This window comes from Gasterosteus aculeatus, chromosome 4 (assembly GCF_964276395.1).
Source record: "Gasterosteus aculeatus chromosome 4, fGasAcu3.hap1.1, whole genome shotgun sequence".
NCBI lineage: Eukaryota > Metazoa > Chordata > Actinopteri > Perciformes > Gasterosteidae > Gasterosteus > Gasterosteus aculeatus.
Window position 1 is genome coordinate 8011860 of NC_135691.1, and position 14154 is coordinate 8026013.

The window sequence follows — 14154 nt, forward strand, 5'->3', positions numbered from 1 at the left end:
TGGGTGGAAGAAAATGGAGGAAAAAGGAGAGGATGAATGAAAAGCAACCGTCTGTGTACAGAACACCGTCTGATGGGTCCTCATGATCACAGATCAGAGCTGGAACACTGAAGCACTTACAGGAACAATAACACCGACACCAGCCAGGCTTTCTCATCCCCCGGAAGAGGACCGATGAGACAACGTTGCCAACGACTGACACATTCCAGAATTGAGAGTTGGACGAGTTGCTGAAAATGCAGGCGTTGGTGCTATTGCTCTCCAAGGGCGCTGCGTAATAGTTAAATGGATTTATAATTACGCCGACATTTAGGGGCCGTGGAGATCTTGCAATTTCGGTGCAATTTTTGGCTGACGAGCGTGCTTACATTAGAGCAGAACCGCTTCATCCAAGTTGCCAGTGAATGACTACTACAAAGCTCGGGGGAGGGGGGTGAAAAGAATGTCCCGTTTTTGAGCAAACACCATTCTGTTTATTTGAAGGCCTTCCTGTCCGTCAGCATGACCACAGTGTTGTCTGGTTGAACGACAGCTCAGTGGCGGCCCCCCCAGTTCGTCCGACCCCCCTCAGATGGACCTGAGCCGATGAGAGATGGAGAGCAGAGGTGCCTCGGCTCAAAGGCTCTTCACTCTCCGCCCCAACAGTTAACGTAAGATAAGCTTTCGAGTAGTAAATCTTAAGAGACGTTCTGGCTGATAATTGACAGCAGAAATGAGCTCATCTGATGCTCCAGAGTATTAATACTTAAAGCAAGTTACACAGCTGAGGATTGATTACAGTTTGCAGTTAAGTTAATGGATTGGGTCCTGTTCCGTTTGCCAATATGTAGAAAAACAAGAGTGGAAGTCCGGAGGTGTAATTTGATGTGATGCTGGGACACAACCTAAATGGATTATAGGAGCCCACCTGTCTTTGAAAGACGTATACGTTTGCGTGTCATGCAGATTGAAGGGGGCACTTAAAACCAACCCCAGTCTCTCGGATGGTAATTGCACACTGAGGCACAGAGAGCCTACTGTGTTTTGGTCAACTCTTTTCCCATGATCTCAAGCCCCGTGGGCGTAATGGAAACACGGCGTACCGAGCGGCGTGCTGTGTAGAAACACAGCCACCATACAGGACCTCTGTGGCTTTTGTCGCTGGGTATCAGATATCGATTCAGAAAAACTGGTTACTTGGATACAAGAATGTCTGAGTGGCCTTTTCCTTGGATATGTTTCTGTGTGGTTTGATAAGAACAATGGGCCAAGCTATCACTAATACATATAACACCAGAGTTGATAATGACAGTATGGATCATTTGTGGAATCTGCATGCATTTCAACGTATTGCTGTCAAATTAATAACATGCACCAGCAATTTAAAATCCTTTTTTCTATTATTAGAAAGTTCAAATCATGTTCCAACACTGTAAAAGGGTAAAATATGTTATTCTCTTTTTACAGTTTTCATTTTATGGAAGTACCACACACACACACGCACACACGCACACCTAAGAAGAGACTTATATCCTTATGACAAAGCTGAATCTAGTCCAAACAGATGTAAATCAACAGGTTGTGTTTCTCACTGTGCTCACCTGGGCAATGGAGTAGTCCGAGGAGTTTGCCGCCTGCAGTCCCTCGTTGCCGGAGATTCCCACGCCGACGTGAGCCGTCTGGATCATTCCCACGTCGTTGGCGCCGTCACCGATGGCCAGCGTGATCACCTTCACTTGTTTCTTTACCATTTCCACCACCTCAGACTTTTGAAGAGGAGATACTCTAAAACGAATAAGTGGCACAGAGAATTTCACACAAAGCTTATTTAATGAAACTAGAAATTTGTTTGCGTTCATCAGAAAGTGCATTTAAAGTTCTGATCACGGTTCGGAATGAAGCAGCGCGGTACGCAGTGCCAAGGACAAAGCAAGGTATATGCATTATAATGGAGAACATTTTATTTCCTATTTGGTCAGTATTGGACAGTGTAATCGTGTAATCTGGGTGTGCATACAATAATATCCGTTCTTGACATCAGCACTGGGAAATACCCAATGCTCTCCCTTTACTTTGTACAATTGTGGGTTGAGGCATGCAGACAGTCCAACACCCTTAAAATAAACACAGGGGTATTTTGTGCAGAATATTTCCTTAAGATTTACAGAACAGCAGGTGCCTTGGTGGCTGAGGGAATCCATTTCACAGGGGAAGTGCTTGTGACTTGACTGTCACATAACCCCTGTTCCATTGAGGGGTTGTGCCGCCGTTGCTACACTACAACTGGTTGGACGATTCGAGAAGATACAAGCGAAGCACCCAAGCAGCTGTTGATGTCTCCAATCTCTTGAATCCCTTCGGAGGTGTCATAATTGGGTGGCCTCAGTCATCAGTGTCCTGCTCCTCACTTTTTTGGGGACAGGCTATTCTAGGCCGACTGACAGCTGTGCTTTTCTCGGATTTAACTGTACTCCAAAAAGGATAGATATTTGCTATATATATTTGTCTCTATTGCCCAACATGTGCTTTGCAATCACCAGCATTGAGAGCTGGGACCTTCCACTATGCAGACCACTTGTTGTATTGTGGGAGCCTACTGCTTTTCCGTCCCTCCTATAGAAGAAACCCTGTGAGGGCTTTCTTACGGGGTCCACTGAGTGAAGGCAATCCGCATGTGACGGTTGTTAAACATCTTATAACTTGTCCTTTACAAGGCTTGAAGCTTAACTTTATGTCCTCACTGACAGCAGAGCATGCAGCCTCCCAACGGAGCTTCTTCTCAGCGTACCAGCGGTTTGGGGGTAATGCGTCGGGCCAGAGTGTCTCCAGAGAGGACGTTGTAAACTGCACGTCTGTCTGAAGCTGTGAAACGGTTAATGTTGATGATTTCTGTGGTTTAAGAGGCCTCACTCGTCTCCTGGTGTCTCTCAGTGCCCAAAGAGTGTAAACAAAGCAAAAGGCAGGTAATCATGAAGGAAGAAAAATAAAAAAACGCAACTGAGGTATAGGGTTTGCTGTAGTTCTGAAAACATGGAGCTGATTTCTGGCCCCCAGACGTCGTCACGGTTGCTTGAGTACTTAAGTGCTTCCAATTATTTGTGTGGCCTGGACAGGTCAATAGAGTACCTGCATAATGTTGAAAGTTGTCATTTATATGTATAAGTATCACGCTATTTGAACTGCTGCCATAAAATACACAATGACCTTTGTGGCACAGACATAATAGCTGGTAGTTCAACCGTAGAGCTTTTAATTCAATTTAAGTCAAAAACATAAATCCCTTTCTAGTCCTTATTTGTGAGGATTTGGTTTATTTGTCTTTTGGTTTTTGGTCATTAATTTTTTTACACAGTAAAAAGTGCCACATTAAAAAAATACTATATAAACACTGACTTTTTTTTAGCTTCTGTAAGTTGATATTTGAAAATGGGTAGTGTTCAAAGTAAAGTATTCAAACACATTTTGTGTAGTTTTCCCAAGTGCAGAAACAGATTTGGTACATAAAGTCTTGCCAGTAAGGACATTGTCTTTTATTGCAGTCTGGGGAAACGTGTCGTCTCTGGTTCGTTTCTTTGTTTCAGGGGTAAATCTTACCTGCAGCAGATGACAGCTTTACAGGACAGGGCGAGGTCCAAGAAGTACTGTCGCACTCCAAATGTTAGAGCGTATTTCAGAGTCTTCCCGTCAATAATGAGAGCAAAGTCGTTCTCCTTGTGGAGGGCATCTCCCAGCATTCCACAGTGGTGGCTGAGCGCTTCCCGTGTCCTCTGTGTGATGGAAAAACACGTCACCAAGAGAGTTTAATTAGAGTAATTACTCATTATAATCTCAAGCCTTTGGGACCGTAGTTGTTGGAGGAGATGTGTCGTGCTGTGTAAGCGGATGTGGTTAATTAATATATCATTATTATACCTTTTATTATTACATCTTAAAAACATTTGTCAATTTGTTTAAGTTTCATAAAACATTGTAATAATACCACGTGTTATCCTGGCCAAATTTATAATGTTTGTAAAGTAAATTCACAGATGACTGAACACTAATGATGAAGTTTAAGTAAAAAGAAAATGTAATAAATCCTGTGCTTCATTAGCAAAGGTAATGGTTCATTACAGAAATAATACCATTTGTTATTTTATGCTTTTTTTTGCCTGATTTCAAATAGATTTCTGGGTTTAGAAATTTCTACGATGTGTTTTGAGAGGAAAAAATAGGAAACTTTTTGAAGGGTTGAGATACGTAGGGGGGAAAAAAAGAGTGATTAATATATTAAAGAGTGATTAAAAAAACTACAGTCCTGTAATCTTCTATAAAATTAAATATTTCACCTATTGTAGTCGGGACCTACAAGATACATCTTCCTGATTGTCTGATACATGTTTTTAATTACATTTACTTATGTCACTCAAAGTTGCCTGTAGAGACTAAATAAAGTAGACTAAATAAACATTTGGCCTATTCATTGCGTTTGATTAAAAAAAAAAAATAAGCCCCTTGCTAATCCCTGAATGCTGCAGAGCAGTCGCTCTTTATATTTTTGATATTTATCATGTTTACCAGACTTGTACCACTCAGACTTTGGCCATCGGGTGATAAACATGTTCTGAGAATGGATCACGTTTGCTTGTACAGCATATACAGCTATGATGACAAGTGATGATGAAAAGCCATAGAATATGAGACTGACAAGAGGATTTACTGCCCCGGTACCGGGACATGTTGACTGGACGGATGGAGTGGTGAGATCACCATTACATTCATCATTCAATCATCTTCCCCACATATGGAGAAACCTTTAGGAAATACAATTTTCTGTGTGCTTATTTTCAATAATAAAAAAAAAAACTACAAAAGACTTGGCAGAGAGACTTGTAATAAAATAATATCCAATGGCGGTCGAGTGGAGTTGTACCGGTTAGATGGAAGACAGACTTAACCCTGCGGGTACAATACAATGACATAATGCAAGGTATAGAACATAATGCCTCATGCAGATGCTCAAACAGCTGTAATCATTACAAAAATGGTGGCCATAAGCTGTGGTGACGCAGAGAGGGGTCCGGCCTGGTCTTGAGGTCAGAAATGTCAGAGCAAGTCAGATGGTACCAGGGGGACCAGGCGGCGCTCGCTTGGCATAACAAAACTCTGAAACCCCAGCTTAAAGGAAATATTTGGAGAAAGCGGCTTTACGTTTCACAAAGTCACAGGACGAGAGTGAGAGACACGCGGAGGAAGAGATGATGGATTAACAGAGGAGAGAAACAAGCAGAAAGCAGCTGCGAGGAATTAACCATCTCTGATGGGGTCTGTAAAACAGCATGAGGTGCCGAGCAGGCGCATGCGTGTGTGCGTGTGTGTGCGGAACAGAGAGGAGCACAACTCAGGCTGTGATTTCAGAATTCAACCACAGAGAGAAAAATGTAATCCTGGAGTGATTCTGGATGAGGTCTCAGAGCGAGTGGATGTGTGCGCTTTGTTTAAGACAATACACCGTATGTATGAGAAGCAATTCATCAGATGTTTACCGTTCCCCTCAAGTAGTGCGGCCGCTTCTCCCCTAATTTCCACAGAGGAATTTTAGCGCTAATGCTGCATGTCTCCTGCTAAAGCCTCTTTGTTCTGGCTATAATGAGCAGTTTGGCCTATGTGACTAGCTAGTGTTTGGCTCTGGAATAGGTATGTGCTGTCCATTCACAGATTCACAAGGGCTTCCAATGAAGACTGCGCTCCATTGTTGATAGGGACCCTTGAGTGAAATGGTCAACACACAGGACACTCGTGATGTGGAATCTGGACGTTTGTATGGATGTGATGTCATCATTTGTCTTAGACCCGGAGCCAACCACAAAGGGGACCTTCCGCCTCAGTTGGGAGTGTGTGGACGAATGCCTTCCTGTCACTTTAATGACCGGCTGCTGTCTGAGAGGACACCTCGGTGTTTGCCTTGTAAATTGGGTTTTTAAAACCTTTCTCTTTGACTCATATATTGATGATTGCCTGATTGGTGGAGGAATAAAATTTGAAGATAATAAGCATTATTCGTCCATGGCTGCACTTCCTAAAGTTAAATATATTAACGCTAAATAGGCGCCGTTAGCTCTGCACACGATCAAGCACCCCGACTGTAAGACACAGCTGTTGACCTAGTCCTACCGTTGAGACGTAGCTTCCACTTTGGGAATTTCACTTCTAGTAAGATTTAGTGCAGAGGATGTCGAAGACGTTGTCCTCCCTTTGATAAACATTTGTAAACACAGCCAAAGGGGGAAGACATGCTCCAATTGCTCTCTTTCGCTGCACAAGAGCACTCAGAGCTACGGGCCGCCGGGTCCTCGGTTCACTGTGCCTCCTCAGTCTTCTCCCCTTTGCCTTTTCACAAACCGCCTTCTGTAAGCATCTGTTCAACCACAGGGGAATGAGAGCCGACATTTCAAAGCGCCGGCCTCCGTGCTTTATGAATGCACCGACCCCAAATTTCTCCCTCACCTTCATTTATCACGCCTAACGACTGGGTGACAGATTGAAGGCCGTCCGTCATCAACCCCCACTAGCCCCCCCTCCTCCCCGGTACCCCCTTCCCGCTCTGCTTCTCTCCAGTCCCTCGCCCGCTTCGTCTCACCATTCCTACGTCCATGTGTGGCCTCCTTTGCTTCGCTTTCTCCTGCTGGAGGTGTAGTGACTTGCCCTTTTCGAATCCCAGAAACAACAGACAAGGCTCTCCTGCCGGGGGGTCAACAGACTTCTCTGCTGGGCTTCTTAAAGACGTTAAAGGCAGATTCGTGATGAGGCTTCAAGCTCTGATGGATTGGTAAAATCACCCAAACAACTGAGTTACTAAAACTAAATTCAAATTGAAATCTTTCATAAATATGTAATACTTTGTCATGATTATGAGCGTCGTTTGGTAAAATAGTGAGCTTTATGTTCTTTGGAGAGTTTTTCCGTTGTTTGTGCGAGGAAGTGAATTTGTGGATAAATTGCAAAAATCTCACATCAAGAGTGTCTTCGTTGATCACCAGCATGCCCATGTTCTTGGTCAGTAGTTTGCAGGAATGTCCTGCAAAAAAACAGAAAAACACGTTACATTAGCAGAAAATACCAGAAATGAATTAGATTACATCAAATTGCAGTTTGCTTTAAATTAAATTAAGCTCGACAACTTTTATGCTCGGGGCCCAGTAACTCTCTCTCTCTCTCACACACACACACACACACACACACACACACACACACACACACACACACACACACACACACACACACACACACACACACACACACACACACACACACACACACACACACACACACACACACACACACACACACACACACACACACACACACACACACACACACACACACACACACACACACACAAAAAGAAGAAAACAAGTAAGGGGCACACTACAATTTGTAACAACATTTTAGGGGACACCAATTAAAATGTCACAGCTCAGAGCCCGTGTCTCGGGACATGACTAATGAGTTTGGTTTACAAGAGTTTGTCAGCTTCCTGTTTTAACGGGTAGTTACAACTCTGAGTTACCGAACATGGCTCTCGGGGGAGCGTTGCCCCGAAGTTCCGTGCTGGCACAGATGCTCTGGGTCACCAGCAAGGTGGAAGAGGGGGCCTCCCATTGGGGGAAAACCGAAATGTTCACCAACCAGGACTGAAGCCTTCAGTCGAACACAGCGGCCGTATGAAAAGGCTGCCATCTGTGGGATGACCACACGAATATTTGTGGGCTTCGACACTTTGCTTCGGTCTGTAGAGGGATTTTTGTTTTTTTAAGGTGGTTACCGCAAAGCCCATGTTTTGCGAATGCATGGGTGGCATGAAACGTAGATACGAGCACTAAACTCACCAAAACAGCCACATTCAAAGAGAATAATGCACACGCAGAAGGGAAATGAGGGTTTCACCTCCAGAGTCAAACCCAAACGAGGTCGGGGTCTGGCGGTTTGTTACAAAAGTTCAAAAAAGGTCCCCAAAAATTGCGAATGTGAGGGAAAATGTCTCCCCATCTCAACACTGTCGCCGCTCCCTTCCTCCCCCCCCCCTCCCCGGCGGTTCCTGCCACAGACCTTCCGCTCACCGTGTTTATCTTAAGCTCATTTGGCTGTGGCCAAACTGGCCTTTTTAATTTTACCAGTGAACGTTGGATTCCTGGTCTTTCTCCATTTCAGGCGGAACTAAACACCGCTCCCCCAGGACTCAAGGAATGTGTGTCCCGGACACTCGAGTCGCGGCAATCTCAATTGTTGCAACGGGAGCGAGCGTTCAAGTAGAGACGCAATATTCAGCGGCAGGGGGAACTCAAGGAAGACAGGATGGGGAGCGGAGAATAATGACTGTAAAAGGTTATACTTCCGTAGAAAGATTACGGCTTGCGTGTCTCTCTGCTCATTGTTTATATACCTTCATCAGAGCGTGTTCTATTTCCCAGAAAGCAGAGGAGCCGGCTCCTTCCTGTCAGTGAATTCTGGTTCTGACCTCTTCTAAGCAGAACGTTCGTTAAACTCCCCTCCACAAACAGGTCTGGCAGCGTGTCCCAGAGCAAACACAGCGCTTTCCTCAGGTAGCCCGGCACTCTGTGTTCCTACTGTACATTATTAAAAGGCATGAGTGCTCAGGGTTAGGAACAAACTGAAACAATGACAGCCTTGAAACCCCGTCTGCTGCGCTTCAATTTAGGTCAGATTCGATAATAAGTGACCTCTGCTTCATTTAAGGCCAATATCCTGCACCAAGTGTGGCATTTGGGTGGTTCTGGCCACCTTGAAACAACCTTAATGCAGTCGGCCAAATTCATCAGTTGAATGTGGCAAAACTTGCACAATTAACCGCGCCAATGTCAGTCAATACTGAGCGGAGATTTTACAGAGCAACACGGTTAAACGTCGGCCCTGTAAAAACACTTGCAGCGAGCGTGTGCTTCTGCGGAGCTGCCTCACATCTGGGCACGGTGGGCACAAAGGGCTGATTCAGGCAGGCCGCAGTGGTAGGTACAGCCACAAAACGGAGGCACTTTTCATATCTATTTTTCTGGGCTGGGTGTTTAAGTGTAGGCTGCACTTAACGGTGGATCCGTTCGTGGTATTTAGCCAAATCCAAGAACTGGCAACGCCAGCCATTTATGGAAACCAAACGGGAACCACTGGACCAAACATTTTGCACTTATTTACCTCTCTGGTAGCATCTGCAAGGCTTAAAACCACCGGGGGAACCAGACACCAGAGCCCCGCCTCCTTGTGTACATAGGCAATGTTATTTTTTTCATGTCAGTGCAGTTTGCTCATACATCATCTGGGCATTCTGCAGCTGATGCTTTTGCTTGATATGTGTGACAGGGAAGCATTCAGCTTGTCACTTGTTTATCTTGCTGGGTGAAGAACGACCACAGGACGGACGCGGGTTCCCCGGGGTTCTCGGGCTGGCGTGTCACATATTACAACGCACATCAGGTTCACCAGCGATTCGAGGCTGAGCGCTCAGCACATTGGGGTGCACACATTTGAATGTTAATTTGGGTTTGCACGCAGTGTTTAATGCAAATCATTGTCTATTGGAGGGCCACCATACTTCTTTAAAAAAGGGCCACAGCAGAGTTTACTGGTCACTAAGGGCCAAGGTTTCGCTTTGGGAATGCTTTACCGGCTGCAGATTAGGTTTGTTAGAAGTGGGCATTTAGAACGAAGGATGGGTCCAATGACCATGCAATGGAGTTGTGTAATGGAACATGTAGGTTCCGGTGTTTATGGACTAATCTAGAAATCGTGGCCCCTCTTACCAATGTTAATGGCCGTTTCCTGTTTGTCTCCTGTCAGGATCCAGATCTTGATGTCCGCTTTCATCAAAGTCTCAATGGTCTCCGGCACCTTGTCCTGGAGCTTGTCCTCGATCGCTGTGGCCCCGAGAAGCTGCAGGTTCTACACCACAATCGAGAAGACAAAAAAAAATAAAATCAGCAAATGGAGTTCACAACAGAGGAAGGCCTTTAAAACGTCATGTGTCAGCAAAGCATGTGAGCCGGGATTGTGTCACTCGCTCAGAAGTGTTTTTCCCTTCATCAGCTGCTCTTGTTTATCACCCAGAAAAAAAACCCACAGCCTTGAGAGGCTTTGGATCAGTCACTGTGCCTGTGTGTCTGTGTGTGTGTGTGTGTGTGGATGCATATAGACCCAATACCTCCCACAAGAAGTCAGACTACTGTGGGTGATTTTCCCAGAAACCTTGGTGGTTGTGAGCTCATAAGGAACCGCCACAGGGCCAAAGATTTGACAAGACCCAGGGGCTGATTGGAGACAGCAGCCAGCAGCAGAGGAAAGGCTCTTTAAGTTGGGACCTGAGCCGTGCTGCCAATACATCTGTGGCTCAGTCCTCTCTAGTGATGAATCTGAACGCCGGTATATTGTAGAAAAATAATCTGAAACTTTTTTTTTTCATGTACTAATACTGTAGTATTATGAGAGCAGGAAACTGTTGAAGGACGATTCGGGAAACCATCAATTATAATTCAGATTAACAAACTATTCAGAGATTAGGTATGAAAGATGTAAAACAGCTTCTCAAGCCAGAACGCAATTACAAAAGAATGAATGCTTTTTTTCTTCCTTTATTATCACTAACTAGCTCCTATCAAGGCTGAACAATATGCAGTACATCACATCTTAACAGTTCATTACACGATAAGCAATCGCTCTGGAGGATTTTGTTTGTGAGGTGACGAAGGAGTAACTTCAGATGACTGATTTCACAATGTTGGAATGTCTCCATCTTTTCCAGCTTCACTGCAACTCCATTGTGCCCCCATGTGGCTTTACGGCGCGTATTTCTTGACATGGGTGGCCCTGAACAGCAATGAACCTCAAACCTTGGCAGCGTCAATGCCGCACTCTTCCCATTAAGCAGTGCACATTACGTTTTTCCCTCAAAAGGCTTTTATGTATATTTCTTGATTTATTGCCTCCATTTGTTTTGGGCAGCCACAAAGAACACGCCAAGTGGTTGATTTACGACCGTGGCTTCTTGTGTTTGACTAGCATTTCCACATGGACCAACCTCACAGAAAACCAAATTCTACCTGCAAGTGAAACCTCAAATCTCCCTCACACTTTTTTTACTTTCCGGGTGGAACTGCAATTACGCCATAAATGACACAGGAAGTCTTGGGCTTTTTGCCCCGGCAGGTTTTTTCTGCAAACAAATCGACGCCCTTAAAAAAAAAAAAAATTGATTTGAATGAAACCATGTACGTTTTTTAATTGAATTTCACAATGACATGTGTGATGTCGGGACTGGTTTAGGGAAGAGTACACGAGCTGATGGCACGAGGGAATAAAACAACACAAACACATTCAATTTTCAATCTGCAAACCTTCTCTATCAGTTCATAGCTCTCCTCCAGCTTCAGGGATCTGTTCTGCAGCGAAGTGCTGGCTCTGCGGTGGATCTCCAGCCACTGCTGGTAGGACGACTCACTGACGTCCGCCACCGCAAAGCACAACGTGCGGAGCCCTGGAAGAGGAAAAACGCATCGTCACCCGGGTAAAAACGTCATGGTATTTCAGGCGGGTAGTTCACACTTGTTTTAAGCTGTTCTCATCCATAGTCCGTCCATTGCCTACACAAGAGGTCAGTAAGCATGCCCCAAGTTTAGAGAGGCCGATTAGAGTACTAGTAAAGGAGTCTCCTGCTGGGGACGGGACCCGGATTCTCACAATGTCAAAAGCTTGTACAATAATCAAAAAAGGATTTCATATCATATGAATATCTGCGTATCAGCGTAATGTGAGGAGCCCCGGGCAGCTGCAGGCGTGTACAGGTCTGTACTTCAGGACACAGTAAACAACCACAATGGCCGCTCCTGAAGAGGTTACTTATGAGGCGAGTTACATAAGTACATAGACTATGGATAATTACATTGGAAGACCTTACTTTATAAAAAGATCCAAAACATCTCTACATTTTTCAACACATTCTGGGCCACTTTGAAATATATGTATATGTCATTTTATACTTTATTAGGGGTGATTAATTATGTATTATGATACATGAATAATTGTGTTTTCATTTCAAATCCCCAATATCAAAATATAATTTTGATTTATAGGTTATCTGTTCAATGCAAATTATATTAAAGAAAGATAAAATATGTTGCTATTAATAGGTCATTCTTGTCATATATATATATATATATATATATATATATATATATATATATATTATTCATCATTTTGCAAATGACAGTGACTGAAGATCTTCACAATTTGTCACTAATGCTATATTTAGCCAAAATTAGATATTCAAAATGACATCATTGCTGGTGTCTCGCGAGGGGGCAGCATGAACACAGAACTCGAGTCTGATGCAGTTTCTTTCAGCGCCGCCACTCTAGATTTATAATACGTCAACATACTCATACGAGGATTTACTGGTCATCAGGTAAGGATAAGCTTCTAGGGAAAGATAACTTCTTCTGCTGCAGCTTATGATGATCAAGTGGTGAGAATGACCGAATCAGATTTGAGGCGTCCTAAGTGCTGCTTTTCTATTGGCAGACAGGGGGCGATGTTGGTCTACTCACCCTCGGTGGCAAACCATTCCAGGTGCTTCAGTGTAATCTCTTTGTACCTCGAGCTGTCTGCCAAGCGATCATAGATCACTGTGTCCTGAAGAGAGAAAAACACACATTGGTTATTGACACCCGGAGTGGAAAGAAAGGAACCTGCTTGGCTCCGGCTACTGCGCAAATAGGCAGGTTCTCAGGTAGGATGTGGCCCTTTGGATGTTTCGTTCGCCCTTTGTGTTTGTACTACCCAAAAAGCTTTATGTACCGTCATCATACACTTAAAAAATCAGTTGCTTACAGGGGAATTATTACATCTTCTACAAATGTATCTGGGTAATTTAACGGATAAATTGTTATAGGAGTAATGTGTTTAAATAACATTGAAAAGCCAAATCGTTGAGGGGTTCAGCCTCAAACTAAAATCAAACATTATGCTTGTTGATATTCGCCCACACACATAAACATGGCGGCAAATAAAAATAATATTTTTATTTTGTGAAGCCCATTTAACAACCAAATAAATAATAAGACAAGATTTAATAAGATAAGTATGTATAGAATTACAAAATAGTTACAGCCTTGAGAAGCAAGCTAATTCATAGCAGAATATAGAACAGCGTGTTCTCCCATCAAACGTTTTTTCTTTTCTGAATGTACTCAAACTGAAACGAGTCTGACTCGGTCTCTAACTCCCTATCTGGGAAATATAATCTACGTCTAAACTAGATTTAGCGGGGATACATGTGTGAAATATCACAATCTCGCTTTATGCTGCTGCTCATTGACAACAAGTCGCGACGAGAGCGAAAGGCAATAAAGGGAGAAGAGGCTTCAACACTTGTGTGTGTGTGTGTGTGTGTGTGTGTGTCCGTGTGCCTGTTAGTGTGGTGATGAGCTGTCGCGCGTTGCCATGGAGAGAGACGGAGACTCACCGCTCCTTTGCAGTAGAGGCGGATCTTCCCAGATGGGGTGCGCATTATGACCGACATCCTCTTCCTCGTGCTGCGAGGAAGAAAAGGCACAAAACCAGGAGAGAAAGCAGGTCAGAGAATATCACATTACAAGGCGGTCCAGCCACTGTGGCAGATTATCACGTAGTGATGGGATAGTACAAGTCTGCTAAAAGTAGAAAGAGCTGGCTAACAAGAAATCCCACAATCAACGAGTACAAATCATTAGGGACACAGGACAGTAATCAACTCTGACATGCAATTATCTTGAAACAATATTTCATGTGAAGCCATTACTGCGAAATCATAGTTTACAACAGCAAAACGCACAATAACTAATGAAAGCAATAATGCTGCTATCAGTACTTTACCTCGTAAACTCCAACACATGAAGTAGTTCGTATTTCTCCTCGGCACCGGGCTAAATCCAAAGAGACAGAAACATCAACATACTCCAAAGGGACACATCTTCACCAGTCGTCTTCTGAGACACACCTCATCTTAAGTAGAACAAGCCATCCTCCTCAAATCCACCCATATTTCACCATGACTGTGTTTATCAGCATTGAGCTGGTGGAGGGGGAATTCAAATTGTAAAATTCAATTAACTTTCTTAATTGTTGAGATCGCGTGGAACGAGACACAGTGAT

The 14154-nt window shown here is 43.9% G+C and overlaps 1 protein-coding gene across 5 annotated transcripts in view; it reads right to left on the reverse strand.

The window, feature by feature from the left end:
• Nucleotides 1–14154, reverse strand: part of atp8a1 (ATPase phospholipid transporting 8A1) — a 77192-nt gene that overhangs the window by 23885 nt on the left and 39153 nt on the right. For all 5 annotated transcript variants that reach the window (XR_013467523.1, XM_078101988.1, XM_078101987.1 and 2 more), the window contains 8 exons: nt 13876–13925; nt 13487–13556; nt 12570–12654; nt 11361–11500; nt 9774–9912; nt 6972–7036; nt 3574–3746; nt 1581–1764 (listed from right to left, as the gene is read on the reverse strand). Coding sequence is in view for 4 of the 5 variants with exons in the window: in XM_078101988.1 (XP_077958114.1) it covers nt 1581–1764; nt 3574–3746; nt 6972–7036; nt 9774–9912; nt 11361–11500; nt 12570–12654; nt 13487–13556; nt 13876–13925 (906 nt within the window). In the remaining variant the exon portion in view is untranslated. The remainder of the gene's footprint in view (nt 1–1580; nt 1765–3573; nt 3747–6971; nt 7037–9773; nt 9913–11360; nt 11501–12569; nt 12655–13486; nt 13557–13875; nt 13926–14154) is intronic.